The sequence below is a fragment of the Ctenocephalides felis genome, unplaced genomic scaffold (genome assembly GCF_003426905.1).
Source record: "Ctenocephalides felis isolate EL2017-DRISC unplaced genomic scaffold, ASM342690v1 CF-g0.4_SCAFFOLD_01170, whole genome shotgun sequence".
Lineage (NCBI taxonomy): Eukaryota > Metazoa > Arthropoda > Insecta > Siphonaptera > Pulicidae > Ctenocephalides > Ctenocephalides felis.
Window position 1 is genome coordinate 54,531,723 of NW_020537324.1, and position 17,467 is coordinate 54,549,189.

The 17,467-nt window shown below is 31.8% G+C and overlaps 1 protein-coding gene across 1 annotated transcript in view; it reads right to left on the reverse strand.

Annotated features, from left to right (window-relative positions):
• Positions 1-17,467, reverse strand: part of LOC113366132 (high affinity cationic amino acid transporter 1-like) — a 36,696-nt gene that overhangs the window by 10,808 nt on the left and 8,421 nt on the right. Inside the window, exons 2-9 of the mRNA XM_026607686.1 lie at positions 16,805-17,082; positions 13,693-13,821; positions 12,040-12,195; positions 11,357-11,461; positions 9,912-10,204; positions 8,378-8,475; positions 8,031-8,170; positions 7,842-7,944 (exon numbers count right to left, since the gene is read on the reverse strand). Of these exons, the coding sequence (XP_026463471.1) occupies positions 7,842-7,944; positions 8,031-8,170; positions 8,378-8,475; positions 9,912-10,204; positions 11,357-11,461; positions 12,040-12,195; positions 13,693-13,821; positions 16,805-17,069 (1,289 nt within the window). The 5' untranslated portion in view covers positions 17,070-17,082. The remainder of the gene's footprint in view (positions 1-7,841; positions 7,945-8,030; positions 8,171-8,377; positions 8,476-9,911; positions 10,205-11,356; positions 11,462-12,039; positions 12,196-13,692; positions 13,822-16,804; positions 17,083-17,467) is intronic.

Consider the following 17,467-nt stretch of genomic DNA (forward strand, 5'->3'; position numbering starts at 1 on the left):
TCCACATTCCATCGCTTCCAGTAAGAAGCGACAATATGATCTAACAATTGTTTTCTTTTAGTCAAATTCAAGTTTTCATAGTCAACGGGCAAATCCGACAGAGGCTCTTGCATTAAGAAGTGCGCAGGCGTAAGAGGTTGAGGATCCGATGGATCATTGCTCAGCCAACATAACGGTCTTGAATTCAGTAAGGCTTCGATTTGATTGAGGACTGTATTAAACTCTTCGTAGGATAAAATTTGCAACCCTATAACTTTAAACAAATGGGTCTTCACTGATTTAATATTCGCCTCCCATATACCTCCAAAATGTGGGGCAAACGGTGGATTAAATTTCCATTCAATGTCATGTAAAACCAATAATTCATTGAAACGCTTTTTATACTCTTCGGAATTTAGGAGAAGGAATAAGGAATCAAGAGTATTTTTGGCTCCTATAAAATTGGTTCCACAATCGGAGTAAATACATTTAATAGGACCACGCCGGGCTAGGAATCGTTTCAAGCAATCTAAAAATGTATCGCTTGTTAAATCTGAAGCTAATTCGAGATGTATCGCCTTAGTGGCTAAACAGATGAACAAGCATATATAAGCCTTGTAGGTTCGAGCGCCTCGGTGACGACTCATGGAGATATTGAAGGGGCCTGCATAATCAATGCCGACGTTTAGGAAAGCTCTACTGGCTGTTATGCGCGGTACTGGTAAGTCGCCCATGAATGGAAAAATGGGTTTCGGATTCTGTCGAAAGCAAGTCATACACTTGTGAAGACGATTACGAATTATTGCACGAGCCGACAAGATCCAATATTTTTGCCTCAATAAAGATAATACTAAGTTTGATCCAGTATGTAAATTATTAATATGGTAGTAATCTATGAGACAATTTACTACTTGGTCTTTTTTTGGCAAAAGAAGTGGATTGTTATTAGTTGTTAATCCTAATCTACCTTTAACGCGTAAACAATTATTAGAATCCAAAACCAAATTTAGTCGGCAAAACTTTTCGAACAAGACTTTCCGTTCGTTAATAGTTTGAATTCTTCGGGAAAATGGTGTTCTTGGACTAATCGAATAATAATAACCTCGGCTTGTTTCAAATCTGAAGTCAAAAGTCGGTTTCGATTTGTTATAATTTTACAAAACTTCAATATATAAGCGAAAATTCTTACAAGTTTGCACCAATTAGAAAATTTTTGCGTTAATTCATATAAAGGATTGATCGGTGGTATGACACTCTTTACTATTAGAGCGTTAGCTTTTCTTTCTTGATCAATATCTCCGGAAGGTTCAACCGTTTTTGCAGGCCAAGTTGATATAGGACCATTCAACCAATCCGGCCCAAACAACCAATTCTTATGTTGGATAAAATCCTTAGGTCGAAGACCTCGAGAAACACAATCGGCTGCATTTTGATTAGAAGGAATGTGAAGCCATTGTGCATTAGGAATGAGATCCCGTATTTTTGTTACCCTATTGGCTACAAATGTTTTCCAACGAGTAGCCGGTCCTGCTAACCAGTGAAGGACAATCATAGAATCGGAAAAACAGTAAATAGAATCAAAATCTATACTATGTTGGTTATTCGTTAATATAAAATTCAGAAGTTTTGACAGTAAATGACAGGCACAAAGTTCAAGCCTGGCTAATGTTTGGTTTTTAATCGGTGTTACACGCGATTTTGAAATCAACAAGAAATTCGGATTGCCAAGAGATTTAATATAAACTACCGCTCCATACGCTTGCTCTGAACTATCCGCGAAACCAAATAATGAACATTTGTTTTGTTTTGATGTTTCGAGATAACGCGGAATCTGATAGTTATTAAGATGCTCTAATTCGGAATATACGGCTAACCATGATGTAATAATAAATGATGGTAATTCCTCATCCCAATCGATTTTTAATGTCCAAATTTTTTTCAATAATATTTTTATCTTAACAACTATCGGAGTTAGGAAACCCAGAGGATCCCAGATTCGCGCTATTACTGAAAGAAGTTGTCTCTTTGTCCATTTTCTCCACGTAAGCTTTATTTCGAATGAAAAATTATCTGATAAGGGATCCCATTTTAATCCCAATACCTTTGTAGAAGATTCCATTTGAAAATCCGATTTAGAGAAATGTTTATTTTGTACATCAGAATCAGAAAAAAGTTTACGCAGATTAGAATTATTAGATTCCCACTTTTTTAATTCAAAACCACCAGACGATAATACAGTCTGCAAACCCTCGCAAATGGTTTTAGCGCTATCCAAGGAGTCGATACTTGTAACCACATCATCAATATAGACATCGTTCTCAAGAATTCTAGAAATAGATTGAGAATATTTGGAACATTCGTCTCGGGATAGTTGTTTGATGGTTCTGATAGCTTGAAAGGGAGATGATGATAGACCAAAAGTTACGGTATTTAATTCATAGATGCCAATGGGTGCATCGGGAAACGGTCTCCATAAGATTTTTTGATATTTTCTATCTTGTTTACGAACCCAAATATTACGATACATTTGTTTGATATCAGCTGTTAATGCTATAGGCCCGAAACGAAAATTTAGAAGGATTGAACAAATGTCGGTTTGTAATTTAGGACCAACATGCAAAATTTCGTTCAAGGAAGTGAATTCTGAATTTTTCGCAGATGCATCAAACACAACGCGTAAAGGCGTGGAGGAACTTTCTTTTTCGACTGCGAAATGTGGAATATAATATCCATTTTTTATTTTAATAAAATCATCGACTTCATGATCTACCGGACAATAATCGACAAAGGATAATTGGTTTTGAGTCAGGTAATCTTCTATGACGGCGGCATATTTTTTATGAAATTCGGGATTTTTCAAAAATTATTTTCAAGCATGTGGTATCGCTTAAGGCTAAATGAAATGATTTGTATAAATTTCTGCCTTCACTTTTAAAAGGCAGCGCTACTACATATCGTCCATCTGGAGATCGCGTAGTAGTTGTAGTAAAATGGTTTTCGCATAAATCATCGTTAGAAGAGGGGATTATTTCGGGAATGTCTTCTAATTGTAAGAATTTATTCATTTGTAAATGAAAATCTGAATCTGAAACATTACATAAATTAGTAGAAGTGCCGGTATTTTCAATAAATCAGGAATGGAACCTAATATTAGATAACCCAACCGGGTTTCTAGGGCCACAGGTAATCCTTTATCATTTTTAACCTGATTAGTGCCAAGAATTTCGCCGAAAACATCGCAACCCAAAATTCCGTCGACCTCCTGGGGTGTATGAAAGTTAGGATCCGCTAAAGGATAATTCAGAAATGTTTTGATGGATGAAATCGGAATGGTAATTTGTGGTTGCTTTCCCACTATCTCGTGTACTACGTATGCACAGACCGATAACTGATAAGAATCAATTAAAGATTTCAAAGTGAAATTAACTAATCCAATAACTTTATGTGACGAATTGCCTAACCCGATCACTTGGGTTGATATTGGAAGAATTTGTAAATCAGCCTTTTTGCACCAAGTTAATGTCACAAAATTTCTATCGCTTCCCGAATCAATAATTGTACGTAATAAAATGTTTTCTTTTCTAGTAGTAACTTTTACTACTGCTGTCGGCAATATGGTAATATGATGTGCGATTTTGTTTTGATTAAATGCGCATAAAACCGTACTATTTGATTTGGAATTAGAAAGATTATTTTGATCCGTACTCGCAAAATTGCTGCCAGTATGCAATAGCGAGTGATGTCGTTCGTTACATAATAAACAGGTTTTATTCGATCGACATGTAGTCGTTATCTTATGACCCAAACAATTGTCGCATAAGTTTAATTTTTGAATAAGGGATCGCCGATCAGGTATACTCAATGATAGAAATTTCGAACAAGTAAACACTCTGTGTTGTTCCCGACACACAAAGCATTTGTTATCATATTTATTTTTCAACAAAAATGACCGGCTAATTTTAGTGTTTTTGTAATTGGGTTTGTCATTAGTGAAATTGTTGGTCATACCATATACTTGATTTTTTGCCTGTTGTGACTTTTGAAGAAAATGCAGGAGGTCTTGGTATTTGGGAAACTCACCTTGATAAAAATGCTCGAATTTTTCTTGTAACAACGGATCGAGTTTCGAGAATGCCAGTGACGTAATAAGGAAATCATAGGCGTCGGGAATATTCAATTGGGAGAGCGCTTGCACCGCGGTATCGAATTTTTCAAGGAATGAATTTATTTGTCCAGATGAAATGGTTTTGAATGACAATAGTTGTTTGAAATAATTGGTGGCTAAGTACCGTTTATTTTGGTATTTTTTTATGAGCGCTTCCCAAAGAATTTGATAATTATTTGCGGTCGGTAGTATAGAATGAAATATTTTTAAAACCGGACCCTGTAACGCTCCTTTTAAAAAATGAAATTTTGATACATTATCTAACTCTGTATTTTCATGAATTAGTGAATTAAATGTTTCATAGAATAATGGCCATTGTTGAATATCACCTGAGAATTTAGGTACTTCAATGGACGGTAAATGTTGCTTGGGTACAATGTCTTTAATTGAAGAACTATGCGCATTTTTATTATCTAATAATTTCTCAGCGTGTTTTATTTTGGCATACATCGTTTCAAGGGCCTTTATTGCGGAATATTCCGGAATGAAACTAGGATTATCTAAATATTTTAATTTGTTTATTTCATCACACAATTGAATGAATTGTTCTCGAGCATTTTCAGTAATATATAAATTTTCAAGAAATTGTGTCTTGTTTGAAGGGTCAATTTGTTGCGATAGATCGTACGTTTCTTGCACAATTGAAAAGTACACCTCTCTCTTGGCGGTTAGACGTGCAATTTCTGCACCAATATCGATTTTAGGCGCCATTATATATTTTTGTTTTCTGTATACACCCAATTAATCCTAATAATAATTAGGATCCGGCTCAAAAGGACCAAATGTTGATGTTGGGGGGTTTCTCAACTCCTTTCGAAGTATTTCTCAACCCCTTTCGAAGTATTTTATACTTCGAGGAAAAATAAAAAAATTAAATGTATTCAGAAAACAAAAACCAATGGTAAACAAATATAAATTAAAAATAAAATTCTTCTTACTCCGTAATCAATAATAAACTAAAATATATTCTATATAAATTTTATATAAATGAAAAACAAAAATGAACACTAATTAATATTGTATGAAAATGTTATCTGTTTTGGAAGTCCAAGCCGCGGCAGCTATTTGGTTGGATCTGGAAACATCAGCGTAGTCGGTTGGATAGGTTGAAAAGAAATTCGAATACACTGACAAATAAAAATAACTGTTGACTTGACACACAATAGAAATTTAATCCACTGATAATATTGAACTGATAACAAACACTGAAAGGAACTGAATGTATTGATTGCAAGTAACTGAATGAATGAATTAAACCAAAATGAATGAAAGCCACGGAATAAATCGACTCGAACACTGAAAGTAACTGAACGAATGAAAGGCACGGAAAGAATAGACTTGAATGGTAAAACTATTGCCTGCATCGGCCTTTTTTATGAGTCAGAATTGCCCGATTGCCTAAATTTGAAACGTGTTGTCCAAGTAGAAAAACAAACCTTTTACAGGTCCGACAACCTACACAGGTGCGGCGCAAACATATATATATATATATATATATATATATATATATATGCTTATGTGTATTTTTAATAAAAACGTATATTTAGAAATAATATGAATTAATTAGTAACAAGAACAACAAATATTCGAGTATAGACAAAATTATACTGGCTACTAGTGTTATATTAACTGTTTTTATTTAAGGGTAGTTTCAAGAGTTGAACAAATTATGGGTATGGTAATTATTTTCGAGAAATTAAAATAACATTCATATCATTTTGAATTTCGTAATTTTCTTTTAATTTCAAAATATTTTTTTCAAACAATTTTTCATCAAGAGGTTGTTTTTAAAGTGGTTAAAAATTTGATAATCAAGATAGAAAACATAAAATATTATTTACATTATACGTAATTCTTATTATATCATACCGAAATTTATTTTTAAGTGTTTTTTTTTCAATTTAGAGGTTTTTTGAAGGGTTTTAGGGTTTTCACGGATTGAAAATGATTTTATTGCAAGGCAAATGTATTAAAAAATACTTTTTAATTATATCCTTCAATATTAAAAACGTTTAATAGCGATAAAACGGCTCAATATCCACTTATTTATTAAGGGGTGGCAACCCCCCGTGGGGGGTGGCGGATCCCGAATTGTTTTCACTTTTGAACTTCAGGTTAAGATGAACCTAATTCCAAAATTTCATGCAATTCGGAGCACAGTAAAAAAATTCAGAGGTTATACCTTTTTTTCCTCTCCGTTTACTGCACTATGAATTTTTGACGCATATCTTATTATATTATAATTATTATAATTAACTAGCAAACCCGACGAACTCCGTTTCGCCACCAGATGGTTTCGTGAGAAAGATGAAGAAATTGTTTGCTTGTTTTATATTTGAAAAGGAAAAATTTGATTTTATTGCACAACAGTAATGAATTTATTTCGATTACAAAAGTGAAGTGTTTTTTAGTTGAACTTCTCTAAGTAAATGAAAGTGAATCCGCCAATTATCCGTTTCATTGAAGTGCTCTTTGGTAAACCACATTTTTTGTTTTTTGGTGTGACGTTAACACAAACAAAGCGGATGGTTTTCCAACTCGTGAAGAGGGAACGTATAACTGCCCATGTGAAAAACAATGATTTTCTTGCGTTATTGCGAACGCAAGGCGAACTGTAAATTGCAATTGTTTGAAGTCGAACGGAAAACCAGTTGGAATTATTGGTATGTCACCAAATCGCCAGCAATTTTTGATTCTTTGCGGCAAGAATTCTCACTAATGTCATTACTCGAAATTTCCAACGAATGCAAAATTATCGAAATCGGTTCGTGCGTTCTGAAGTTATTTCGTCAGGAAGGAAAACCCGACTTATTTTTATATATATAGAAGATAATCTATTTGCAATGATTTAAAACAAATATTGATTATTTTTATTACTCGAATTTTTAATTACGGTGCGTGAAGTTCCAGCAATTTGCATTAGGGCACGATGCCATGCACCACTAATTTTCTTAGATATAAACCTTGCGGAGCCCGAGACCTTTCCAACGAATGCAAATCTGTCGAAATCGGTTCGTGTGTTCTGGAGTTATTTTGTCAGGAAGGAAAACCCGACTTATTTTTATATATATAGAAGATAATCTATTTGCAATTATTTAAAACAATTATTGATTATTTTTATTACTCGAATTTTTAATTACGGTGCGTGAAGTTCCAGCAATTTGTATTAGGGCACGATGCCATGCACCACTAATTTTCTTAGCTATAAACCTTGCGGAGCCCGAGACCTTTCCAACTAATGCAAAACTGTCGAAATCGGTTCGTGCGTTCTGGAGTTATTTCGTCAGGAAGGAAAACCCGACTTATTTTTATATATATAGAAGATAACACATTCATATTTTGTGAATCTCATGAAATTTATATTCCATTGTGATGATTGATTATGCAAAACACAATTAAACAACTATAAGTTTAATGACTAAAATAAAATAAAAATGCTTAGAATTTGATTGCGAATTGAAGTCATACTATGGTAATGTATAATTGTGAATGAAAAAATATAATATAGCAATAAATAATAGTTGTGCAATGATCAAAAACAGCATTATGTGATGATGGATATAAATGATATAATGATACTATTCAAACAATTAGAACTGTGCACATAAATATTAGATTAATTTATACTAACTAGCAATAAAAAATATTATTTGTTTATATAAAAATAACTAATTCCTAATCTCAAATAATAACTAACCTTAATAAAAGTACACATGCGGCAACCATCGTATAAGCAGTTAACGTTCCTATTGACATCATATTTACCAGCTGATTTAGATCAAACAATGCAGCCATCAAACCTGAAATTTCAGTTATAAAATTTAAAGTAAAAACAATTTTAGAATATTCTAATAATTAAAATGTGATGTTTTTTTGATGACCTTACCGGTAAGTAATCCAGCTAGAATTGTTCCACTGACGGGTGTATTATATGTATCACTAACGCGGCCCATAAATCTAAAAATCAATCCATCAGAAGCCATGGCATACAAAATACGAGGCAGTGGAAACATACATCCAAACAAACTGAAAAGTCAAAGTTTTCGAATCATTTAAATATATGAAATCTATCTTTGTTAAAAGAAAATTCTATGAGATCATTTTCTATGAGGTTAGTGAAGGTTTTAATATAAGAAAGTTCTCATCATCTTCTACGAGTATCTAAAAGATTTTTTCTATAAATGTTATATATATTCTTAATCATATAATCATTGATATATGTGTTTATTTTACCTAGTGATTAAACCGAAAAGACCTCCTATAGCAACTATCCACTTTGCAAAATTCCATCCAACAGCAGCAAACGCATAAGGCAATGGCGCATCACGATTCTTTGGAAGAATATGAAAATGTTAATTATAGAAAGAATTGAAAAAAAGAGTGCGCGTAAGGTTCACACGCGATTGAAGTAAAACTTTTTTACTATTGTACGAGATAGCATTTAAGAGTTAAAAATAAACACATCATATAATAATTATGAATAATGTTCGTCAGTAATATGGTAACACTCGTGATGCACATATTTATTAGTGTCAACCATTATACATATTTAAATAATAATAAATTATAAATTTATAATAGCATTAAAAATATTTATAATATTTGAAAACAATAATGCAATTAAAGTCATATTTCAAACACGACATGATCGGTTTGTCATTGGAAATAGCATCTAGGACTTGAACCCTCAATAAAGAAATAAAGTAATTGCTAATTAATAAATTCTATAATATTCGTTCACACAGTAGACAGCTGTACTATAACAATCTTGAGTAATTTCATTAAAGCTAGCAATGAATAAACTGCATAGATGTGAGCAGGAAAATATATAAAAAATAGTTAAAAGTGGCATTTAGCCTTAAGGCAAGTTGCATGAACTTCCCGAAATGTGTAGGAATTGACTTAATCTTTAAATTAATATTTAGATAAAATTGTTTATGTTTATTTCAAAAATAAAGTTATTGCTTTCAATTAAATCTAAACATCGCGATTTAGAATAGAATTTTCTCAAACACATTTAAATTAATTGTAATTATATTAATCATACTGCAGAGACACGTGCTTGTAAGCCCTAAAATTGTAGTTTATTATTTTTAAATTTTAATGAATTGATAATGATTTTGACATAAATTTTGACTCTAATATTTTCTCAAACTTTGATAAATTTTTAACATTAAACTATTTGTCATAGAGCCGTAACATTTTAGTATGTTTTATAAGACCATGATATCTATGCCAAAAAAAGGTTCATAAAAATCGGATTTTTTGTTCAACAGGTACTTTCAAGAATATCCGGTAGATTTTTACTTGAAACTAATCAGTATCATTCCCAACCAATATCTTTCGAACAGTTTTTGATTTTTTAAAATCGATTCAAAATTGAGAGCCAAAAGATGGACGAAAATTCTTTCACTTTTCTGCTATTTACAAAGAAACGCTTCAGCTCATCGATGCACAAGACTGAGAAAAGATAATCCACGTCAAAATACATTGATTGAAACGTCGATTCACGGCAAAAAAATCTGTTCACATACACACACTCACACACACACATACTTTTTCCAAATTTGGTCCCATTCGATTCAGAATGGCTTGAAACGTCGAGAAAACATAAAATTAGCGAATCGTATTTCTTGATGAAAACAAACTTCTCCTTCGGGAAGAGTAAAATCGTTGGAATGAATATACATTTAAATAGTTCAATTAAGCATGTAAGTTTTAAAACTTAAAGTGGACGATAATTACTATAAAATTATAAACCACTAACCTGATCGTAGTAAGGCAACATAAGTGTTATCACTGCAGAAACGCCGAAGTACGAGATGAAAACAATTACCAGTGTTGCAATTATTGCACGTGGTATGGTTTTTCTTGGCTCTTGAACTTCTTCGCCGCTTGCTGAAATGCAGTCAAAACCGATGTAACCATAGAAACAAGTTGCAGCGCCCTTTATTGTTCCCATCACACCGAATGGGAAGAATCCGCCAGAGCCAATGTTCTGGGTAGCTTGCACGACTGCAGGCAACGTCTCAGGCTTGATTCTCCAATTTTTGATATCGACTAAAAGTCAGTATCGTAAAATTTAGAACATTTTATTTACATCAGTTTTATTATTTATTGATTCTGTTATGAATAGTTAAAACTGTTTCCATAAAAAAAATAAGCAATAGATATTACTTGTTTGACTAAACAGTTGTGTGTTACGCATGTAAACGAAATAATACCAAACAGTTTCCTTTACATCATCAGCACTTTTGTACATAATATAGAATAACAGTATATTGTGACTAAAAAAAGGAAAAGGATGACATTTTCTCAAAAAAATCACAAAGACATATTTTTAATAATATGTGTATCCCAATTTTTCCTATGGGTTGGTCAGGATATAGTTTGGCATGGTCTGTTTGCCATACTAAACTATTTATTGTTTAATGAATTGGCCAAGTGCCCGAATGTTGACGTTAGTGTGATCCCTACATCTAGCAAGAAGAACCTCAGTTTTACTCTTCTGGTATTTTGATGAAACTTGATAGAGCATGATGATAGAGTTTATAGAAATTCTCAGTAAACTTTTTTTATGTAATTGTACACTGTCGGTACGTCAGTCTGTTGATGTAGGTGTTTAGTAAAATAGTATTATCTTTTAGTGTTGCCTGACATTATACGATCTGTATTTATCATCTACTGCTAATTGCCCGGTGACCTCAAACTCCAGATTTAAATTTATATTATTATCGGCTCAGAAAATAAATGCTCACAAAAAGTTAAGTGTAGGGTACTTATTTGAATTCACGCATTCTCACCTTTTTAGAAAATGTGAAATAATTATTTGTATCTGTAATGAATAAACAATAGCACACAAACATTCGTTTGAAGATCTGTTGCTAAATGCCTGAAAGATATCAAGAATAGTTTGGTGAATTTATGACTGGTGACCTTACAGTCAATATTGGTTTCAACTTCAAACTAATGCATTTAGGTTTTTACGATCAGAACAAGCTTTTTTAAGCTTTGCTAAGTTACTGGTATGTTTTGATCATAGTTTTCATTTGAATTGAGGTGACTGTGTCAATAAAATCATTTTATTTAGCACAGTTTCACTCGTTTTGTTTACACACATATATTTACATGGTATAGACTCAATATTGGTAGAATTGTCATAAATTCACATGAAATGATTTAAAAATATTATAATGATACAATTAAACTTACTCTTTATGCTTCCAGCAATTATAACAAACACTACGACGATCAAGTTCAATAATGAAAATAAGTTATTGACCATTGTAGATTTTTTCACTCCTAACGCTAAAGCCACTGTGAAATTACAATAGAAATATTACTAATGTTATAATAAAATGTAAAATTACCATTGTTAGAAAATATAATACTTATTTATGCATCTTCATTTAAATAAACTTTCATAATACATAATTTATATTACGTCTACAAAAAGCATAATTTAACCTTTAATAGTTGAAACGTTCTTTAACAATGTTATAATTACAAGCAATAGTAGTTAACAAGTATTTCTAACATTATTCTTATTCATTAATTATTTTTTAATTAATTTATCACGAAAATAAATATGATGAAAAAATTATTCTTACAATTAGTGTTAAATTATTTACATGGTAGAAATATTTTTTAACGTAACGTAACGTAGTTTTTAACAGATAACAACAGAAAATAAGTAAAAATATCGATCGGCAAGCATAAAAAAAATATAACAAATTATTAGTTTGTTGATCAGAAAATTTTAAATACTTATTACAACTTGGTCACAAACGCATAAATATTTTTTATAATTTGCAAGTTAGTAGAACTATATTAATAATCAGTTTATTTGAAAAATTGCTTTCGGAATAAAATATATTTAACCAATAAAAACATACCTGCAAATAAAACGGCTAATATAAAAGCCAAAAAATCCACATGACCAGCAAGAAAGGAAAGTGAGAGAGGTGCGAATGAAGCAAAAGCCTTTCCTATGACACCATCCAGTATCGAATCAAGATAAACACTAACACCTCGCGCTACACTGGCACTACCTAATTTTAAAAATGTAAGTGAAAAACTTTATTAGAATAGGACAAAATACAAAAAAAAAAAATTACACTTTATATTGGGGTCAAGTAAAAAGTTCGTTTCGTTTATTTAGCGAGACTCAACCAGTTCTTTATTGGGTGAAATTAAATTTATTCAAAAATTTTCGAATGAAGCCATGATGCCATCGGTGAAAACTTCTGTGCTTTCTGGTTGAAAAACTGATTCAAGTGCTTTTGGAAAGCTCTTTTTGATCAGTTTAATACTATTAAGATAGTTTTGCAGAGATCAGAACAAATGTTAGTCAGAGGATGCTATATCTGAAGTATATGGTAGATGCATAAAAATTTCTCAACTAAACTTTTGCAACTTTTGGCAGGTCATCAAATAAGTATATAGATGGGCGTTACCATGATGAAAGATAATATATTCAATTGATGCCGCTAACTTTCAATTATATGGTGTAATCTCTCTATTTATTTACAGTAGAATTACAGTCTGACTGGAAGTAGATCACGATTACCTTTCAGTCGCACCAGAAACACAGCATCACCTTTTTTAGTGTCATTCCTGACTTGTAATCGTTTGTCGTCGCTCAACATCACTAAACTATGATTTATTTCGCCTCCGATTATCATCTATAATTTACTTCCACTTACCAATTTTGAAATGTTTCAGAAATGAATCGATTTCATTGCATTTCAGCAGCGTATCGCAGACGTTGATTCGGCCTATCAAGTTCTTCGCGCCCAACTCATGAAGAGAAGATCCCGCACATCGAGCTTCCTTTTGTACTTAGCTTTATGTAATTGGTTAAAAACAGTTTTCTGATCAATGGCTAGTTCCCTCCTAATGTCGACAGAGCTGATTTAATTATCTTGCTCTACTTTTTTAACAATTTCAACAACTTTTTCAGTGAATCGACGAGTGGAGCGAGGTACATCTTTCACATTGAAATTACCAGAACGAAAACCAGAATTTTGATAAAGTACCTTTACCTTATACAGCATAATTTGTTTCACAAACCTGCGCAGCGTTCTTTCCTCCATAATAATATTGCAAAATATAGCGATTTTTCTCATTAGTTTTCTCCATTTTCAAACACAAATAACTTTTCAACTACTCGATCAATTTCTTTGATTACATCAAAATAATGCTCGAAGTGTCACCTTTCTAACGAGGGTTTACTGAGGGTTTACTGGTGCCCCTGCGATCTGCACTTCCTGAACGAAACGAACTTTTTACTTTACCCAATATTTGTCATTATCGAGCCGATTCTGCCGTTAAATAGGCCAATGTTATGGCAGGGCTATGTTATGTAGCAATTTTTATATAGAGTGGTAAAAGATTACAGCAATTTAAGTTTGAATAAAATAATCACAAAAGAAATTCACATTATACTTCAAGGCCGAGAAAAACTGTAGTTTTAAAATAACATAAAATATAATATAAAAACAATCATATACAAAATGTAATAAAAATTATTAAAAAAAATACCTTACCAATAACATATTCTAGTATCAGATTCCATCCAATGATGAATGCGACTAATTCTCCAGAACAAATGTATGAATAAGTGTAAGCTGATCCAGCACGTGGTTCGCGCCCTCCAAATTCAGCGTAGCATAAACCTAAACAATAATAAGACAAAAACTCCTCCTTTTAACTAATTTCATAATATTGTTGACTGAAAAAAGAATATATTGTGCCCTATATACTTATATTAAATCCAATAAGATAAAATTATGAATGATCATATATGAGACCTGCATGAGCAGATAAATTTAATGAAAAATACTTCTATACAAGTAGTGTAAAACTACCTGTGTAGATACCAGGGGTGTAACTACCGCCGTATCAGCCGTATCAAAAATACGGGCCCCCCGAGCCAAGGGAGCTCCTAACCAGCGCAAGCAAAAAGCAAAACTACAATTTTTCAAACAATTTAATAATTTTAACGTAGTTTGCATTTCCTTTTTTTATCGAGAGGTATTAAACTTCAACTTGTAAGCTAACGCTTTAAGAGAATTTATTCCTGCTGCAATATTTCTGCAAGCTCTAGCAATTAATTCAATTAGTAAAGCTTTCCCACATTCGATAAGTTAACAAATCTATAAAACTAATTCAGATTATACATTCTTCATCGAAACTAGGAATTTGTAATTTTTATATTTATATTTATATCGTTTTTTGTTTGTTATTGTTATTACTTGAATTGTCTGCATCGCGCGTCAGTTTAATAGTTAGATTTTGATAAATATGTGCAACTAAATCATTTTCAGATTTCTTTCCTCACTGTTTAAAAATATAAGTTTCTGTTCTGAAACTTTACAACACGCCAGTAATGACTTACACAAAACTAGTATTTTATTAAGTAATCTTTTGAATAGACTGTGCAAATTAACATATGAAAATTTATTAAAATAGTTTGTTGAAGAAGTACAAATAATTTGCACAAAAGATGCATTGCTATAACTATTTTACAGAACAAAATACAAATGATAATAAAGCGTTATTATCACAAGTTGAGAGAATTTTAGACCCGAAATTTTATTTTAATGTATACTATTGCTGTTTGGATATATTAATTTCACAAACCAAACAAAGATTTCAAAACCTTTGCGACGTAAGTAGTAACATTTGTCTTTTTGAAATCGAGAATTAATAAACGTTTCCGGAAAACTGTCGACTGAATCACTGTAAAGAAATATTGTAAAATATCTCATATGACCATGACCAATTGATAGTTCTAGAAATAGGTTCGAATACAAAAATCTAAGAAATGTATTTCATTAAGGTACAATGATGCAATAGGCTTGCATCCAGTTTTCCCAAAGAAATAACAGTATGCACTTTTTCTTGGCCCTTAACTACAATTTACAGTTAAAATCGCAATTGCTAAAAAAAATTTTTTTAATTAAAACTAATTAAAAATTACGTAAATACTTTAGGATATAAAATGTCTAACTGTATGTTCCTAGAGACAGAAACTTTATAAAATTTTAAGATCACTAAACAAGTCAGTTTTTCAAAAAAAAAAGGTAAGGAGAGTGAAAATATATCTGGAATCATTTGTGAAAATTCCAGAAAATTAGAGAAAATTAGATAGACCAAATAATTAGGATGATAAACAAATATTCTTTTAATATTATGTATTTCTATATTTTGTGAAAAAAAAAATTCTTCTTGAGGGGCCTTCGAACAAATTTTGATACGGGGCCTCACCAAAGCACGCTACGCCCCTGGTAGATACCATATAGTCATAGTAAGAAATGTTTAAATGAAGTATTAGTGATTAGACTTAAGTATTTTGTAAATGACTAATGTACTCGTATACAAAGTAGGGTAGAGCCGGGTTAGTTGAGCAATCGAAATATCTCTAAAACTATTCACCGTTCGTTTAGGCATTATATGGCGGAAAGATAGAGGTTTGGGAGAAATAAACATCCCGCGATCGCTAGTGGCCGCTGGACAAATGAGTGAGGCTCACGGACGTTTTGTTTATTTTGAGACCAAAAAGTAAAAAAGTAATTCACAAGTTTTCTGGGTATAATTCTCACGGTTTTTTGGGTATAATTCTCACGGTTTTTTTATAAACTCACTTTTATTTTGAAATTCGAGTTGGGGTTAGTTGAGCATAGTTGCTAAATTTGTTCTGTCACTAAGACAATTACCATTAACTTCTAGAAATTAATTATTATTTTTAAGATTTAAGTCTATGAGTAATAATACATATAAAGAAACAATGATTTTAAACAAAAATACTGAATATAATGGTAAAATAATTCCTAAGATACGATATTGTTTTGTTGATTCTACTTTTCGTTAATTATTTAAAGCAAATTAATATAAGTTTTGTTTTCTCTGTCAATAAAGACTATAAATATAGAACTGGTTATTAAAAACTAATTTTATTTCATCCCTAATCGACATCGAACCTGTGATTTCATTATACTTTCTTAGTGCTCAACTTGACCCACATATGGGGTATATTGAGCATACTTGACTTTTTGCATTTAAACAGCTATAGCTTTTAAATTTTACCAAAAATATTTTTTTATTACCAAAAATAGTATCAACACTTTTGTTAAGCGATAAACATCAAATTCATTAAGCCTTATAGCAATTTATTGAGACTTTTCATTGAGGAGCTACATCCGTTTAAGTAAAAATTCACTCAACTAGCCCCGCCCTACCCTAAATAAAATGAATAAAAAAACTTAAACAAAATGTCTCAATTAAAATTTGAAATTTGATTGTTCGCCCCTCCGGTATGAACAATTGTGACATTTGCCCTTTTGTTGTATGGTTTAATTTTAAAAATATATTTAAGGACAGTATTATTTCTGTATTTTTGTTCGATTTACTTTTCTCCCAGCTAACTGGTAAATTAACATAATTATTGCTGAACAAAAAAGTGGCACAATCGTACCCTTAGGTTGTTCAACTCAACCTAATTATATTCCAATAGATTTTTTTAAAGAAAAATACGAATTTGAGTGTTAATTGAAACTAAACTTCATAGAACAGTTAATTTGTTTTACGTATCATGATGAAATAAAACTAAATATTAAATAAGTCGATTACTAAACTTGACTTTTCTATCATACATACCTGCAAGAAAACTGCCTATCGCCGCTATAGCAAAGGATATTACGACTGAAGGTCCAGCAACATCGCGCGCAACATGTCCAGCCAGCACATATACGCCCACGCCTAAAGTCGAACCCACCCCCAGCGCAGTAAGATCGGCGAAGTTCAGCACCCGCCCGAGACGAGTTGTTCCTTCGGGAGCGCTCACCGGATCTTCACCGCTGGCCTTTGACAAAGACTTGCGACGACACAAGGCGGCGCAAAGCTTGCCGATGGTCAGAGTCATTATAAAAATTAAACTGCAATGTAATATTATAGCATTAAGCACTATTTTATAAACGAAAACTTTAATTAATTATTCATTATATAGTGCAGTAAACGGAGAGGAAAAAAGGGTATAACCTCTATAATAAAATAAAAAACGACTTCGCTCTTTCAAATCTTGCTTAATATTTTCCTAGAACACTTTATGTAATACTGATTAATTAAGATTTTTATTGACATTATTTTGTTCATTACATGATTTTCGTTAAAATGTATATTTTAGGAGATATTTGCAAAAAAACGAAGAAAAACGCTAAAAATATATGAATCTTTAGTGGCCAGTAACTTGAAAAGTATTAGTTTTTTTTTGAAAAACTATAAAAGACATTTTTTCTTATAATTAGTTCTTCCACCGATTTC